This window comes from Atractosteus spatula, chromosome 4 (assembly GCF_055471065.1).
Source record: "Atractosteus spatula isolate fAtrSpa1 chromosome 4, fAtrSpa1.hap1, whole genome shotgun sequence".
NCBI classification, from domain to species: Eukaryota; Metazoa; Chordata; class Actinopteri; order Semionotiformes; family Lepisosteidae; genus Atractosteus; species Atractosteus spatula.
Window position 1 is genome coordinate 2,777,657 of NC_142709.1, and position 17,511 is coordinate 2,795,167.

At 45.7% G+C, this 17,511-nt stretch overlaps 1 protein-coding gene across 1 annotated transcript in view; it reads right to left on the reverse strand.

Annotated features, from left to right (window-relative positions):
• Nucleotides 1-524: 524 nt before the first annotated feature.
• Nucleotides 525-17,511, reverse strand: part of zmym2 (zinc finger, MYM-type 2) — a 30,020-nt gene continuing 13,033 nt past the window's right edge. Inside the window, exons 8-25 of the mRNA XM_088913029.1 lie at nucleotides 17,104-17,254; nucleotides 16,066-16,181; nucleotides 15,454-15,573; nucleotides 13,916-14,066; nucleotides 13,203-13,375; nucleotides 12,702-12,867; nucleotides 11,393-11,427; nucleotides 10,759-10,903; nucleotides 10,545-10,660; nucleotides 9,704-9,866; nucleotides 9,289-9,396; nucleotides 8,243-8,343; nucleotides 7,641-7,806; nucleotides 7,234-7,385; nucleotides 4,877-4,991; nucleotides 3,554-3,796; nucleotides 2,592-2,733; nucleotides 525-1,068 (exon numbers count right to left, since the gene is read on the reverse strand). Coding sequence (XP_088769155.1) covers nucleotides 873-1,068; nucleotides 2,592-2,733; nucleotides 3,554-3,796; nucleotides 4,877-4,991; nucleotides 7,234-7,385; nucleotides 7,641-7,806; nucleotides 8,243-8,343; nucleotides 9,289-9,396; nucleotides 9,704-9,866; nucleotides 10,545-10,660; nucleotides 10,759-10,903; nucleotides 11,393-11,427; nucleotides 12,702-12,867; nucleotides 13,203-13,375; nucleotides 13,916-14,066; nucleotides 15,454-15,573; nucleotides 16,066-16,181; nucleotides 17,104-17,254 — 2,559 coding nt within the window. The 3' untranslated portion in view covers nucleotides 525-872. The remainder of the gene's footprint in view (nucleotides 1,069-2,591; nucleotides 2,734-3,553; nucleotides 3,797-4,876; nucleotides 4,992-7,233; nucleotides 7,386-7,640; nucleotides 7,807-8,242; nucleotides 8,344-9,288; nucleotides 9,397-9,703; nucleotides 9,867-10,544; nucleotides 10,661-10,758; nucleotides 10,904-11,392; nucleotides 11,428-12,701; nucleotides 12,868-13,202; nucleotides 13,376-13,915; nucleotides 14,067-15,453; nucleotides 15,574-16,065; nucleotides 16,182-17,103; nucleotides 17,255-17,511) is intronic.

The window sequence follows — 17,511 nt, forward strand, 5'->3', positions numbered from 1 at the left end:
ATGCATTTTAAAGTTTTCATAGAAATAAAAACGAGCTTATTGACTGACTGATTTCAATGCACGGTTCTTTCACGTTACTACCAAGACCGAAGGCAGCAAGAGCTGATGAACTGCACCTCCAAATGTGAATTAAGACGCCAAACTGAGGAGCTACCACCACATGCAAACAGTGACATGGGGAGATCAGAAGGTTGACCGACATATCAATGTAAAAAAACAACTTAAATATAGCACTTAAAAATAAAACAGGAAAAGACGAATTTCATACATATAATGATGACACCACACAAACAACTGACCCCCACAGGTTCTGTATCTTGGTACACATTCACATTATGAAGCAGCTACAATCTCATGACAGTTTCCGATACTCACCAGAACTGCTTAACAAAGAACTCTTTTATCCCCCATAAGTCTTTAATACTGCTAGAGTAAAGACTATCACATTATCCCTCTAGCAGAAACTGTCCAGGGAAAAAAATGAGCCCCATTTTTCAGAGAGAAAGAGGGAGAGACTTTGACGCTGTAGTTGCAGCCATATTTAATGCTTTTAGTTGGGAGGGGAGTGGAGGCAGAAAGAAGCTACACAGGGCACATTCTCATCCAGTAAATGTAAAAAGTTACAAATAAACCTAATTAATAAATACAGTTTTTAAAAGGCTTCAGTAAGGAGAATTAAGTATGCTAAAATCATTACGGATAACACAAAGTTCTCCCTTGCTTAAAAAAATATTTACAGATCTTTACCCAATCTGGGCATAATGCTACATGTGAATGGAGCTGAGATATTGTATAGAATTTCCCTAAGAAAGTAAGCAGCACGTCTTTCTAATGCTGTCAATTCTGGCTGGAGTCACAAGAGTCCTGGGCTTTTAATCGCTGTCGTTGTCCGGTTCCGACGCGTCTTTCTCGTTGTAAATCTCCTTGATGAGCAGAATACGGGCAAGAATGTTCTCCAAGGTGCTTCTTTCCAAAGGTGTAGTGCTGTACCACAATGGGCTCTCCGGACAACTGGAACTTTCAGGTTTCATATAAAACGTGTCTGTTCTCTGTTTAAGACTTCCTGGACTGGAAAAAGAAAAAAAAAGCCGTGACATATATTAATTCATCTTAAAGTAAAATACCTTCACTATGCAGTTATGGCCCTACTTCCATAGCATTTGAAAAGTGTCATGGTGTGAAAAACACCAAACCAGTACCTCTTAAGAAACCTTTAAAACTTGATGTTATCTTTAGTATTATTTTGCATCGTTTGCAAACACACTGTATATGTTATCCTCTTAAAAATACAAAGTTAAGAGCATAAAAATCAAACAGTATCATTCTCTATGATATTCACAGTCCATGTAAGTTTCATTAGCTTTCAGTTCTCCAACTCTAAAAGACTCTTTTAACATTTCTTCCTTATTGTCCAATACAAAAAGGAAGAGACCACTTTCTTTCCGGTTTCTAAACGAAACATCAAGTAGCCACATAAAAGAAAAAAATATTTGGCTTCAAAACCACCATTATTCACAAGTCTAAACTTACAAGGCGGCCTGTACATTGTTGGGATCTAGACTTGGGTTTTTTCCCAGTTCTGTCGGAGCACCGAGCGGTTAAATGGATCCCAAGAGGCACCAGGAGTAAAGGCACAATATTAGACAGCTTGGGTTGGGTCACCTCACTACTGACGATGATGGCACGCGGCCCGAGTTGTCATTTGCTGGCCAGGTTTGTCCTGGAAAACCAGCAAAACCTGTGACTTTCCAGACAGCCGGGTACTTGTGGCACATGAGGCGCGGTGGAGCTTCCAAAGCGTGAATTCCCACAGGCCTCTGCAGCTGGGGCAGCACGTTTCCGCCTCCTGCCCTTCCCAGCAGCACTGCGGTGGCCGCCCGAACAGCCAACGTACGACTTCCGATTGCAAAATAAGATCTGAGCAGGTCTCGTCACTCGATGCTGCCAGAAACACCACACGTGCACCACAGTGGAACACACTCCCAGGACGCTAATGGACGAGTCAAAGCACGATCAAGATACAGCGATGTAAGCTCTGGATGACTCACTATGACGCATCTGTTCCTTTCTGCGGTCAGCAAAACCCAGCTGGCAATGAATATGGTTTCCAGTGTTTCTCGATGCTTGTTTATCCATTTGACAGCAGAAGCAGGAAGGAGAAGCCGGGACTGATCAGCAGCTGACTAGCTGAGAGTGCAGGCCAGCTGTTCCACTCCTGGCCATGGGGGGCTCCAGTGGCCTCTGACTTTTGTGCCAGCCCAGTTTGTGCTTGCAGACCAAACCCATTTCAATTTTCTCTTTATGGCCCATTAAAAAAAAAAAATCGCCTTCAGCTCTCAAAAAGACGGGACGGGATGCATAACTGGGCGTCAACCCTGTCCCGCCCGGCGAGTCTCGGCCCCGTCGTTCTCGTCGGCGACCAACACACTGGGAAGAAAAGACTGCTGGGGGACGGCAGCTGCTCACATAGGAAGAGCCTTCCAGACAGAAAGGTGAGGAGAAACTGCAGCATGGACTGTTTGTGGACACGCCCGGCTATAAGGGGTCCAGGACTGTTCCTCGGGACCAGGGGAAAGAGCGGAGCGACTCACCATTTCAAGAGGTAGAGCTCGTACAGCTGGCGCTCGTGCGTTCTGACCGGGCAGCGCGACCCGCAGCTCGAGCCCTCCCCCGGGTCGCAGCCCGGGTCCCCGTCCTCCTCCCTGCGCTTCCTCTTCCGAGACGCCCCCTTTTCTGCTCCCGCGGCGAGGGGAAAGGAGAAGACAGGTCAGGCTCCGGACCGGCGCTGGCTTTGCTCGCCGACGCGCGGCTCTCTCCTGCAATATCGGCGCCCGCACCGCCAACTGTCTGAGCTTCATACCGCAGCACTCGCTGTCTACGACTGCTGGCGCCGCCAAAGGACAGAGGCCCAGAGGTTGACCAGCGAGCAGTCTGCCATGAATCTGTACAGATTAAACAAGTCTGATGTCTGTGACGCGTTACTGCCACCATACTCTACTCATACTCTACTCCGATTGTCGGCTCCTCCCTACTCTTGAGGGCCGATGCCGAAGTCGCACCCAATCCGTCAGCTGAAGGGCCTAGGGAATGGGCTCGCAAGTCTTAATGAAAAGATGATCCTATCGTATCCCTTAATGTTTGATGGGGTGAGGATGAGGTCTGATCAACCCTTTGAAATGGTGAAAAATTAACTTTCTGGACTTTCTCCAGAAACATCACACAAAAACCCTGAAAATGCAATAAAAATACTCGCGACTGGCATTTCTCAGTGGAAATCTCACATTTGCAAACTTACATTTTCAGTCTAAGGAAATACATCGCCGGTGTTAAAGAGTAGATGGACTAAATGAATTCTTTCTGGCCTTGTACTGTGAGGGTTCCCTCGCCTAGTGTGCAAAAAACGTAAATGTCTAGGCTCAAGAGGTTTCAATATATCAAACCTTAGGTGCAGGTACACTTTTCTAGGATTGCTAAAACACGCCTGGAACGCTTTTGTGCGTTTTCAGTTCTAGTGCTGCAGGTTACGACCCGTCGGTCTTCTGTTCCGGATTACCTAGGTCATCTTCGAAGATGGAAGGTATGTGAACGCAGACAGCGGTTTCTTTCGAGTGAGGGCTTTTCTTCCACTGTCTGTAAACGTTCACAAAGGACAGCCTCAAGTGTTGCTCCACTGTTCTTAAGCCAAAATACTTAGTGTTAAAATAGACCAGAGTGCACAGCAAAACCATGGGCGAATGGTCTCCAAACTGTTTACTACTCCACAAGTACTGCTCCTCAATTCTGCAGAATAAGGAACCTGCAAGATAAGAAACAACTGCTTAGGACGTTCAGTATGGGACAGGTTTGGGGAAGGGGGGTCGGGGGGGGGGGGCACTCTAGCCAGCTTTATCAGGAATAATCTTACACTTCTCTTGACACAACTGCCCTCCACCACAAAGATCTCCAAGAAACTCATAGGTGCTGTCAGACCTGACTGATGTGACACGATCACTCAGAGGAACACAATACCATTGAATTGCTTGCATTTTTGTTAATGGGTAAATCATCAACGGTCTTGTTTTCAAATGTTACCTGGGTACAAAATCTGAAACTTTTGATATAAAAATGACTAAATCGTGCAGGAATAAAAATTACTTCTATACGCTATACAACCATCCCTTGACTTACAAATGGTTTGTGAAACAAAGGAAATCCCCATTACACATTAAAACCTTTTGATTTCCTCTGGAGGTTTAGAAACATGACCAAAAGTTACATTTTACCTTAACAGAGCACTGAATTGTCAAAGCAAGAACATGACCGCTAGTTTTTAATACAGTTAACAAGCTAAATTAGATGTAAAGATTCTAAGAATCGCAGGTGCACTGAGGAACCATTGTGATGCTATAGAAACATGGGGTCTTCCCTTCAGCTACAGTTGCAGTACAAAAATCTCCTTGTACTTGTGAAAAACAGGTATGAAAACACACGCTTCATTCAGAGAAAAATCCTAAACCAGGTGTTCACAAAATCGAGGGATGGGTGTACTGGTACAGGCCGTGGTTGAGTAACAGTAGAATAAAACTGCTTAGGCCAGCAAAACACACATGTAATACTGTCGGCTTTGTCATGAGCTGCTCAAGCTTAAACCAGCGTGAAGTAAAAGGTTTGTTTTTAATACAGAATGAAATCTGCAACTCCGACACAGTATGTAGAACATAAAACAAAATATGCTGACAAGCAAAGAACAGAATGTAGGTCAAAGAGACCTTGGTGACAGAGACCATGCTGAGACCTACACACGGTTATCACAGCACTGCCTTGTAAAAAAATAATGTGAAGACAACGCTGTCGACTCCCAGCACCGGGAGGAACAAAGACACACTAAATACTTTACCATCGGGTAGAACACTTGGCTGCCAGTCTTTAAGGAGTTTGTTTAGCTCCTGTCCAAATAACTGGTAGTAAGGATCAGTGAAGATGCTGTCTGTTCTTCCATTCTCTTGCAGATGCTTGAAGGGGGAGAAAAAAAAGTGATCAGGCTCTTGTATTTGTCTGGAATGGTCAGAGTCAGAAACTGCATCGCTGGAGAGGCAAAACCACGAAGACGGGCCTTTACACAGAAAGAATCCTGACGGCAATTTTACCCCCCGATTAAAATCCTACAACCAGCCCCATAAAGGCTGACACTGGTGACAGACTGCAATGGCAGGCACATGGACACCGACACACTCCATCTCCAATGACTCATACACCATAAGCAGATGGGCTGCCTGGTCAGTCAGTGCCTCACAGCACAGCCACCGAGCAGGTTGAACAATCCTGAAGCTCCTGCCTTATTTCTAGAGTGGTGCCCCTGGCAATAAGAATATACAGTAGGAATGGTTGCACAACAAGTGGAGGCAGGTTGGGGGCATCGAGCACCAGGCACGTATTTTTCCCGACCGGTCCAAGGATCTCGGCCAGCCATTCTGTGGACGAAGCCAGGGAACTGGCTTTAACACCGGGACTCCGACCGGCCCGTGTTTGAAGAAGTGCCTTTGTTCTCAGTTTGAAAAGCACTTCTCCTCAGTCTCCACTTGTGATCCCCTGGGCTGGGTTTCACTGTGCACTCTGAAGGCACTGGGATGGCTTTGTCAAAGCCCCTGAATAACCCGAAAGAAGCCTCCTCAGAGCCTTCTCTGCTCCAGGCTAAAAACTAAAAAAAAGCTTTAGTCTGTTTAGCCTGTCAGAGCAGAACATCCCTCTGAGCTCGGTAACGCGATTTGAGAAACAAAAACTAAATGAATTCAGAGGGTTTTGCTTTGAACAGTGAAAATTACAACGTAAGGGGGACTGTACATTAAAATGAGATTAATTAAATAGAGATGCACATTGAGTCCCAACAAATAATACTTCAGCAAATGTGTCCTCATATTATAAAACCGTAATCACTGCAACTCATGATGTGAACAGCATAAACTTTTAATCATTGGACACAACTCTGAAGCACAGCTTTCCACAGTGAGGAACAGATACTGGAATACAATGAAAAGCTCTTACTCACTATGATGGTACAAATGTAATCACAAACCTCTTGACTCTTCTATAACCAGCTAGAACACTTCTACTAACCCTTTACTAAGAATGTATTCAGAGATCACCGGTGCTTTCTGGTTTTCATCATCTTCAGAGATGCTTCTAAGAAATGGAGTATTGGCTTCCTAAAAATTCCACTTCAGCATTATCTTGGGGAAAACCAGGCTGCTGCCAGAGTGAATTTAATAAAGTGACAGAGCCAATAAAACAATTCACTGTGCTGGAAAACAATGTGGCTTTAGCACGTAGATAGCAGTGCCTCCTACTTGTAACAAAAGGTCTGAAGCAACAGACAAAACAAACATGATATTCAGGCGCACTTGGTGAGCCAGGAGTTCGTCACAACTGCTAATCTGTACCCGAGCACAAAGGCTTCATCAAGTGGGGAACATATTTTTCGCCCTCTAACATTTTGGATTTCAAACATGTTCTTAGGAAAATCTGATTTATGCAATAAACAGGTTTCTGAGAAATGTTACAGTCGTTTAATCTTACATGCTCTTTAAATAGCTTCATTTTAATCGTTACGAAGTCGATAAAAAAATTATACAAATATCGACTTCTGCAGCTAACAGTACCGGCACAAACAGGTTGTGTGGAGCGGTGGCTCTGAGGCTCAGGATCTGCGCCTGTGGCTGGAAGGTTGCCGGTTCAGATCCCGCGGCCGGCAGAGGAATCCTACTCCGTTGGGCCCCTGAGCCCCAGCTGCTCCAGGGGAGCTGTATAAATGGCTGACCCTGCGCTCTGACCCCAAGCTGTGTGTCTCATGGAGAGCAAGCTGGGGTATGCGAAAAGAAATTCCCAAAACAAGAAATTATATATGGCTAATAGTGATCTTATCTTATCAAAAAATACCTATATGAAGCCATTTCCAAATTAAACTTGAATATTCAAATCTTTCCGACCTCAAACAGTAGCCAGTAATTTTTTTTTCCAGAAAGTTCTGAAAGAACAAAACTACACATTTCAGTTTTTTATACCAGCTCTCAGCGCGGATATAAAAGATCAACATTCGTAAATATTGTGCTCAAAACCCGATTTGTTCCACTGAAGTCAACATCAAGCACGGAAGACATCAAGAAACGATACGGTCAAAAAGATTACGCAGCTGGCTAAGTAACAAATGCTCGAGTGCGCTCAAGTTGTTTAAGTACAGCTTCCTCTTAAGTTACTGACCTTCTGGATGCCAAGGCAAAGATAAAAAACACTATCGGGAGCATAACTGTCTCCATTTGGTCTCCGGACCTCACTGACGAAGCGAGAGAGCCCATAGTTCAGTTCGGACGCAGCATGGGACAGGAGATTTCTTTTTAACCTCACTGGCCTCACTGTGGGGGGGGGGGGGACAAAAAAACAACCTTCGTTATGACAGGAGATATAAATTGACAACGGAGACCGGGGAATCGATCTACGGAAACAAACACTGAGCTTTTGTCAAATTCTGCACCAGGCGCTTAAAAGTTCCAGGCAGGTCTTCTCCAGGAAGACCGTCTTTATCATCAGCGCACGCTAAAGACACGACACTCCCTCTGCTTCAGCTCTTTATCAGCGTCATCAGCGCACGCTCAAGACACGACACTCACTCTGCTTCAGCTCCTTTGCTTTTTCATCCTCGGCGCTCTCAGCCGTAGTTGATGCCCAGCGTTTCCAGGCGTTCACCCCGTATGTGGACTTTAAGGCTAATGAGTTGTCTGGGGTATCGGGCCTGACAATGTGGGAATTATCCAAAACTAATCTTCTCTTATGTCCCTGAGAAGGAAAAAAAGTTGAAGACATTAACATCCTACAGATAGTGGATTCTCTTGCACTTAGAAACTGACGATGTCAGTCATTACCTAATCGAATCATGTTCAAAGCACTAACTGGCAGATTTTATCGGTTTTAGTTCAGACATCCTCTCTTCCTGCACATATCCTGAAAACTCTGCAAATGTAACTTCACTCAAAATACAAAATCTGCTGTTGTCTAAAAAGTCTTTATTCAGCACAAGCCACGACCATGAAGTACGCAACAGGTCGGAAGAACTCCTCAAATTAGAATTACATTGCAGGAAACCCCCTCCGGCTTTTAAAGCTCTTCCAAAGGAGCCATCCCCACGCCTGTCTCTCTAATAAAACAGTCGCCCTGGCCCGGCTCCCTTCGGCGCCTCACTGCTTCCCAGTCTCCTTCAGAGCGACAGCCATACCTTCTTCTTAACCTGAGGTTGAGGCTTCTCTTCGCTTTCCTCCCCCAGCACGAGAGGCAACATAAAAGCGCTGTCCAGCTCTTCCACAACCGGGTCAGGAGCTGCACAGAGTGGAGGACAAGGCTTAGAAACCTGCCGCGGCAGAGCTGCCGATCTGACCTCCTGCTCGGGGTCCCGGGAGGAAAGAAGACGAGCTCAGGCGAGCCACAGGTACTGCTGCAGCATGAGTGAAGCCGGAGATGCTTCAGGTGCCTGCTGATAAAAGGAACAGCCCCTTGCCGGCAATGTCCCACATGTCTTGGAAAGCCATGTCTGCACGTTTGTCTTGGTCTTTCATTCGGCCTCGGGCCTTCATAACGAAATTGAACCAATCATTCGAGAGGATAAGAAGTCATAATACTGTAGGTCTTGGCCAGACGTTAACTGAAAGGCAGCCCTGAAACCTGAAGACCCCCGCGCCAAGGTTTAAACACACAAGCTTTTCACATCTCCAGCTCCCCATTTCAGCAACAGCCTTTGCCAAAACTGATCCTGAATGCAGTGGAAGTGTTGCAATACTGCAGTGTTCCGAAACAAGCCACTACAGCTCCATCTATCCACCCATTCTCTGGGCGATCGATCCAATTCAGGGTTGCAGGGGAGCCGAAGCCTATCCCAGCAAGCAATGGGCACAAGGCCAGGTACATCCTGCCCTGGACGGGCACACACTCACACCAGGGCCAGTTTTCCACCTGCCAGCGTGTCGCTGGACTGTGGGAGGAAACCCACACAAACACGGGGAGAACATACAGACTCCATGCAGACAGCAGCCCAAGAATCGAACCCAGGGCAACAGCATTGTGCCACCATACCATCCACTTTTACAGCTGTAACAACCAAATTAGACAAAACGGTAAATATTATTGAAAAATAAAACCTTAGGCACTCGTTAGGACATTCTCACCTACAAAGGGTGTAGCTTACGTAATGCTGCTTATGTCTTGCAGCTTTCGAGCACACACGTGGTTTAGGACTGTGCAAAGCAAAACCACTCCAGTACAACATACCTCTAGGAAAATCATTTTCCAGATCCAGGTCTGGTTCGTAAGAATCATCCGGCTCCTCCTTCTCATCAGAACTGCCCCCTTCACTCATCTCATTCTCACTTTTCACAGCTTGAAATAGATACACAGGAAGGAAGAAAATAACATTCATTCATTCGTTCAACTTTCGTTGTTTAATAAAGCTCAACTGCAAGGTACATTCTCAGCCTCGCATACTCAAACTGACTTAATGTGCTCTACAGCGTGAAAATGTTGAGTATGTTTTCACAAGTGACCCGATGGCGATATATCATTTCCAATGCACTGCAAAAATCCCATTGAACAAAAACTAAGCCCAGACCACATATTCCCAAGGCTCTGAATTTCTCAACCGGTGATATATTAAACTCTTTGATCTTAGTCCTGAGGGAAGAGATACCTGTACAGCCTGGTTTCTCATCTTCTTCGGCGATCATTTCGGCCATGGTTAAAATGTCGGCCTCTCTGGGATCGGGGGGAATTTTGGCCTTGAGCTCGTCGATTGTCTGTACAATCTTCTCTGCGCTGTCCAGGGTAGTAGGCAGGAAGATTGGCACTGGAATCTGGGAGCGAAAAACGCAGCGATCAAGGTCCTGCCCACCTTCTCTGAAAATCCCGAGCATCCCAAAATGTGCAGCAAATGGCAAATCAGCACGGAAAGAAAGGGAAAGAAAACGCGTTCAATCTGTTTCATACCCACGATCAGGAACACACATGGTACAGACAGAACCACATGTTGCACACGGTCTGTAAACCCAAGAAACTGCTGCAGTACAGCGTGGTGAGCGAATAAAGTCACAAAGGGCCAAAAAAGAAAAACAGTTCTGAGAAATTAAAAAAAAATTAATAGCAAGCCTGTATTGGGTTTGTGGCCCACTGAGACCTGTCCTGTCCTGTGAAAGAGGATGAAACAGTCTTTTGTCCAGATCGTTGGTAATTCGTTGTGTTTTTGTCAAAGTATATTTCTAGATATAACCTCCCATCTACACTGGCATAGTGTAAATAGTTCATCAGCTAAAGAACACAACTGAAAAAACGAAAGATGAAAGCAGTAAATTATACGACTTGGGATACGTCGGGATGTGTAAATCTTTTCTTCGTTCAATAATCCTCTTTTTTCCTTTTCTGAATAAAAAGAAAGGCACTGCGGCCTCAGTCAATTTCAGCCCAGCCCACAGCCCACGGGGGCGACGCGGAGCCCCCTGCAGGGCTCCAGTGAGACGAGAGGCCCCCGCGCTTACTGGAACAGGAAGGGTCACGGGGGCAGGCGTGGCCTGGCTGTACATGTTCATGGGCACTGGAATGTACACGGGCACGGGCACGGGCACTGGAACATATTCAGTCTTCACCACCTCCTCTGCAAGAGAGCAAAAGCACCTTGAAGTACGCCGCGCCCCTCGGCGCCCCTCCTCCTCCGGCGGCGGCGGCGGCGGGCCGAGCGGCGCGCTCGAGTACCTGTCTGACAGGACTTGGTCTGCATGTGCGGCTTACAGTAGGTGGCTTTCGTCATTGTCAGGGGTTTGCACAGCACCGCTTTGTTCTTCATCTCCTTCACCACAGAACTGGAGTAAGACGACACCGATGAAACCTGATTCGACACCTCAAGGAAAAATACATTTAGCAATTGAGAAGGGGATTCACTTTGCGACCAGAATGAGGAACACAAAGAGCAGCACTGGAAATCAGGGGCTCTGCGTTTACGAACTCTCTACTGTCAGGTCTACAGAGTGAACCAGCAGAACTGTTGACCTACTGTAAAAGGAAAGACCTGAGCGGATCAGCCCATTAACTGGCAGAAAACTGACAACATCAAGTGCAGAGCGAGACCTCGTAAACAAGGCTGCTCAGCCCCGGAGAGGACAGCGCAATGTCTGGAGGCAAGCTGCTCCTTCCTGGTCAAAGCCTTTCAGTGGCACCAAGTACAAGGGTCCCTTGAGTAAGGAACACTTGTCTACACTGTGCCTGTAGTTCGCCATTATTATGCCATTGCTACTGTTGGAAATGATGAACATGGGTTTGTCACCTATACAGGACAACACAAATTCTACACAAAACCTTTGTTAAAGCTTCAAAGCAAAGGGTCACTTACTGCAGTTTTGCTTGCTTGTGTCTGAGTGCCTTGGCCTGCCAAAAAAAAAAAAGCCTTTGAAAAAAAATTCTCCATTCATCTTTGTCTTCTATAAGAGATATTATTCATACATTTAAATGACACATGCAATTTTCACAAGCTATGGTGCTTTTCTGATTCTCTAACCACAATATAATTGCATCTACAAATGCAGAAGGCAGTTTTTATTCTCACATGAGTGAACAGATTTAAGAAAGCCCTGAAAACCAGGAGAGAAGTAAATGTCCCGGACTCCCATCTGGAGGGAGTATCTGCAGCAGAGCTGTGCCCTCCTTTACTCGTACAAATATATCAGGGTCCTTCCCAAAAATGTTTAAGGCCTTTTAACTCACAATGTGCTACATTAATCAAATTAAGCTGAATGCATAAGCAGAAACCGAGGTTACAAAAGAATAGGAGTGACCATCATTTTGTATGAGGTGGAAACAAAGTCTAAACTTGATGCCACTATAAAAAGCAACCGCAACAATGAAGAATATCAGAAGGTTGCCTTCTTCTCCAAATCAAAACGCTTTTCTCTGGGATAATACACTTCAGTGGCTTGTGGGGAAACACCCGGGTGTGTTTTGCAAAGACAGGTCCTCTCGCCTCTCTTTTGTGGAAACGCTATAAAAAATGATCAGGCCTCACAATAAAAGCAAACGCCACCAAAAACATCAAGACTGGGCCGTCCTTGTCTTATCTGGATGACAGGTTCCAGCTCCAAAAAACATCTTGAAGCAGAGAGCTCCCCTCCCAAGGTGCCTTAACCAGCTTCACCCGACTCTTGGTCCACTCTAACTGGCAGCAGGTGAAACTATGGGACATCATGACGGGTGGGATTCAACACTGTCCACAAATCCCTCCAAGAGCATTTGGGAGGCTTTGCAGGGCACTCTCCACCACCCCAATAGTGCCCCCTTCTGGTATGTGTGTGAACTGTCTCATCTATAGCCCACAGTTAAACTATGAGCTTGTCATATTTCGATATAGGACTGAACCCACTGTGCTGAGCTCTACATGCGAGCGTTTTTCTGTCATTTGTTTTCTTTCCTGTCCTTTTCTTCACTCTTGAGAGTTGCTTTTAAAGCGGCTTTGTTAGAACCTCGTTACACTGGCGCTTTTAGAACCTCAGACAAAACGATGGTGAAATTCGGGCATTCCTCCAAATCCATCTATTACATTTTTGCGTGGCGGACAAAGGATGAAAGAAGAAGTTCAAAAACCTTGCAGGAACCAACAAATTCTATCTTGATCCCTGTCAAGCTGCGGGAGCCTCAGGAGGGCGTACCGAAAGGCAGGTTTTCGGGCCCCTTCTGCGTGGACATGTTGGGCTCGTTCTGCTGGCAGTAGAAGCGCAGCAGGCACTGCTGGTCGCAGAAGTGCTTCATCTCGGCCCTCCACTGCACCGACTCCGTCAGGTTCCCCTGCACCTTGCAGCAGTCGCAGCGGGCAGCCTGCGGGGGGAGACAGCGGCCCGATGGGCAAAGAGCTCCTGCTTGAAATTCCTACACGCATGTAGCCCAAGCAGGTTCGTTTTCTATCCATTCCTACCCCTACGTGGAACAGAGGGTAAATTGTTCACACCCGAAGAAGGCTTTTCTACTCTGTTCAGCCTGGAATAACCTTTGCGTCCTATCCCTGTGCCGAGTGGAGCGTGTGCAATTCACGCGCTTCAAAGGCAAGAGCACTGCAAAACGTGGCGTGCATGCCCAGGAAGAGGAACACGCTCTGATAAATGGGGATATAGTGGCTCGGCGCCCAGCAGGGCAGCAGACATGGGTGTCCTGACCTTGTAATACCAGTCCGTAAATTTCTTGGAGCAGGCCTCACTGCAGAAGTCTCGCACCACTCCGTCGATCTCCTTAGTCGCGCCTCTTTTGCACATCTGGGAGCAGTAGTTGCAGGTTACGCATTTGAGGCCCAGACGCCTCGCGAATTCCTGTTTGAAAAGCAGCTTGCAGCCTGAAAATAAAAAAAAAACCCTGAGGTGGACATCTTTGATTGTGCAAGTGGAGATCAAGAACAGTAAAAAGGGAGAGAGCATTTTGGAAAGTAAACCAGGCACAGACAGGTGAAGGGGCGCCATCTAGTGGCGGAACAGCAGTACCAGCTGACCCCTTGCTTAAAGAACAGCAAGAACTTCCTGCTACTGGCATTGGCATTGGCCAGGCAGCCCTCCACAGCCAGTTAAAAACCCGGTTAGCTCTTTGTGAAATAAATTTATTTTGGTGGAATCATTTTCACTTGTCATTTGACATTTACTTTACAAACTGCCAGCAATAAATCGGGCACAGTTTTGAACATTTCCTTGTGAACAGCTGATGCATCCCGCTAAAAACATAAAAACACAAGATCATGCTTTCAGGATAAACCGTTCTTAAGTTTTATCATGAAATAAAGAACCTTGTTATTCACAAAGATGATCTTCAGGCCTCAAATGTTCCTGCAAAGTCGAGAGAAGGAACTGTGGATCAAATGTCTGTGAGCCCATCTCCAACTCACCTTCACTGCAGAAAGGTCTCTTCACTCCTGAGAATTTTACCGTTTCATGAAGAGTCTTCTCCTCTTGGCAGTATTCACAGTACGTAACAATACAGTGCAGCTTTTTGTAGTCATCACAGCAGGTTTTGCTGCAGAACTGATAGACTTTATTCTGGGAGAATAAGGAGAAGAAATTCAGATGAAAACTTCCCATCTTAATGAAGCTTTGCGCCGCTGAGAAGTTACTTCTTACTTCAGAGACCATGACTTTTTTTCGTTAAAGGTGTAAAACAATCACTCTCAGATTGAAGATCACTTTGCTCACACTCATGGATGATGGCCAACTATGATGCCTAACAGCTGTTCATCACCACAGATGGTCCTTGACCTAAACTGTTTCCAAGTAACTTAAAAGAACATTTAACAGCCAACAAATTGAACTGGTTTCATGAAATGAGTGTGGCTGTGTATTTCTTTTACAGCTTAGCTGTAGGTTAGTGGAAGACAGACTTGGAGTTTACCGTTGATAAGGCCTCATCATTAAAATTCTTAAAACGCTCGAATGGTGAATCAGACATTTCTATCCCAGTGAGTGTCGGTCATGTCTCCGATAGAGCTGGTTTTGGAAATGGAAAGGAGCAGCCATCTCTCGGAGCCGTCTGTGCTGGTTTGAGGTGCAAAGGCGTCGCTAAGGGCAAATCGCTCAGACCGAGGAATGCAGGAAAACTGATCTGTGCGCCGTTTTGGAAACGATCTATTTTTTCATTTTTGCTCGAACTCGCAGTCCCAGGGAATGTTTGAGTCCACAGAGTTATAAGGGCAGGCTGCGTGGGTCCGTCACGTTTGTTTCTTGAGAGAAACCGTCTGGGCAAACTCTCGCACAGCAGGGCGTGCTGCAGTTGTACAGAGGCCAGTCGGCCCGCCTATCCAAAACCCAGGCCAAACACGAGTGAACGCCAGGAAAATGTTCACGAGGAGCCATCCTGACAAACCGTTTGGCAGTAACACAGCAAAGCACGCAAGATCTTCTGCCAGCCAGCGGACAAGCGCAGCTGTTCCTACACTAAAGCGAAAACGTTCAGATTTCTCAAGCGTAGCTCACGGGCGATTTCTGGGCGGGGCCACGGCAGTCGAAAACACACCGCAACAGCACTGTCACTACAGAGAGCCCTCGACCGTACCCACGCAACTCTCGGGGCTCCCTGAACTGGGCCCTCTTTCTCGGCCGGTCTAGGTCAAACGCACGCAGTGAAATAATCAAATAGAACCCATACGGCAGTGAAATGATAAAAATAAAGAAATGCATGTCTGCTTTATTAATATTACAAAAGGTAAGCATAGACCCCACTTAACCACAGAGAGCGTCTCAAAGTGGTTCATGTTCCACTGCTGTCACCGATTAAGGACTTCCTGACAGTCTCGCCTGCAGTTACTAAGACAATGTGAGTGTTTCAGATTTGAGGCACAGTGGTTAAAATCATGCATATGGATTTATAAGGGTTATAAGGCAGTTTATAAAAATATAAACAGATTAAATTGGGGGAAAAAAAAAGGCTTACCTCCCATTCCAGTGTTTCTGGCTTTAAACTGAACGACCCCCTACAATAATTACATTTCAGCTGGATATTGTTCGAGGAGGGAGCTGGCTGTCCGTTTGTCGTGGTCTGAACACTCAGCGTCTGTGCAACAAAAAAGACATTTTTGAGAGCAATACCAAGCTCATTATGAACTGAAAATATTCAGCACCACGGTTCATTTTCTAACACCATGCAAACTGATTTGACTCGAATCCAAGACCAACGGAAAACGAGCACTCATCAGATTTATATACTGATGAAGACTTAAATTTTGATGATTAATTCTATCATGGTGATAAGCAAGTATTCAGCTAACTTTAAATCAGTTGAATACAAGGCATGTTTTTTACATCCACAAAGTCTAACACTCAGGAATGCAAACCTGCAGCTTTATATTAAGAAGGAAATTGCTTATGGTCTTCCACAGTCTTCGTCAAGAAAGAATGCCTGTATCGCACTTGACAGACTGCTTCGAGGTGTAGCAAAGACAACTGACATTTTGCAGCAGGACTTAGAAATGCCGTGGAACTGTAAAGGAGAACTTTGAATTGTATTTAAGACCGTAACGCTTCTGAACAAGAACACGGAAGTTACCTGAAACTTTGCCACACAGTTAGAACTACAGAAGTTGTACAGTTTCCCATCAGGCATTGTGGCTTGAAACTGAGGTAGCGCACTCCTCTTACAGAAATGACACGAAGGTGTGACACCTACAGAAAAGCAAGAACGGATTCCGAGAGTCAAACGGGACGCTTCTAAATCTGCCAACAAAGCAAAAGGGACTTTCACATCAAAAGTGGGGGGAAAAAAAAGAGTATACATTTTAGAGAGGCTGAATCAATATTTTTTAGCAAAAGAAGACAACGTTCCTCAAAATAACTTGCTGCCCTGCTTTCCCAAAAGAAGTTATGCATAGTAATGAGCAGCACGTCCTCTTACAAACTGAAGTTCCGAGCAGCCTAAATCAAGAACGGACTCCAGAGGGGCAACGATCCCAACCTCTACCGGCCACAAAGCTGCCCAAAACGACGGCCTCCAATTTCACCGTCACACACTGGTATCAGACAACCTCCAACTGAACCAGCAAAGAAGAAACTCATACTGGAGTTTCTACTGGGCACTGTCAGCCAGTTTCAACATTTCCAAATCTCCTGAAACCACAATGAAAGCAATACTTCAGAATTTAGTTTTTGTCATGGCTGCAAGAGATTCTTAAGCAGCAAGACGGTGCTTTCAATATAAGAATTCTTGCCTGAACACTCACGGCACCGATCAGCTGTTTCGGACAATGGAGCATGCTGGCAATAGGTTTCAAAGGCAGGCTGGTGACCCAGCAGGTACTTGCTCAATCTCTCTACTGAGAATTTACCCCTTTTGTAATTTTTGTGTGCACTGTAATCAAGTATTTGAAATTATTGCCATACAAGTGTAAAATGTGTCCCGCAGATAGTACAGAAAACGTAAATGAGCACACAGGTGAAACCCCACCCGAGTGCCTGATGAGTAGGCTCGTCTGCTCCCGACGGCCCCCACACACAGACAAAACCAAACAAGAAGAAAGCAAATGGCATCACCCAAGGGACAATGACAGTTTACCCGCTGTACCCCCAAGAGAGAGTGACTTACCCGTACCTGCAGGTCTGGGGTTCTTTGACTTGTGTGAGTTCATGCACGCTGTAGAGCAGTAGGGCTCCATGTTACCACTGGATCCTATGCAATGAGTAATGTCGAAAAATCTACATGGAGTTCTGCATCCTGTACAGCACGTTATTTTGCCATGTGTCTAAAATTGCACATAGGAAAATGTCAATTTTTTATCTGGAATAATGCAGAAAATGAGGTTGTTCACAACACACTCAGGTTAAAAGATTTCATACCGGCGATTTAATATGGCTGGATTTCTCACGTCCTGCCTACCCAGATCCAAGCTTTGCGTTATTTATCCTTTACATTACGGTATCATAATAATCCAGACAGAGCTTGTGTACTGAAGAGCCCACTGTACTTGTTCTTAAAGCGGTACCAAATTGAGCAGAACCA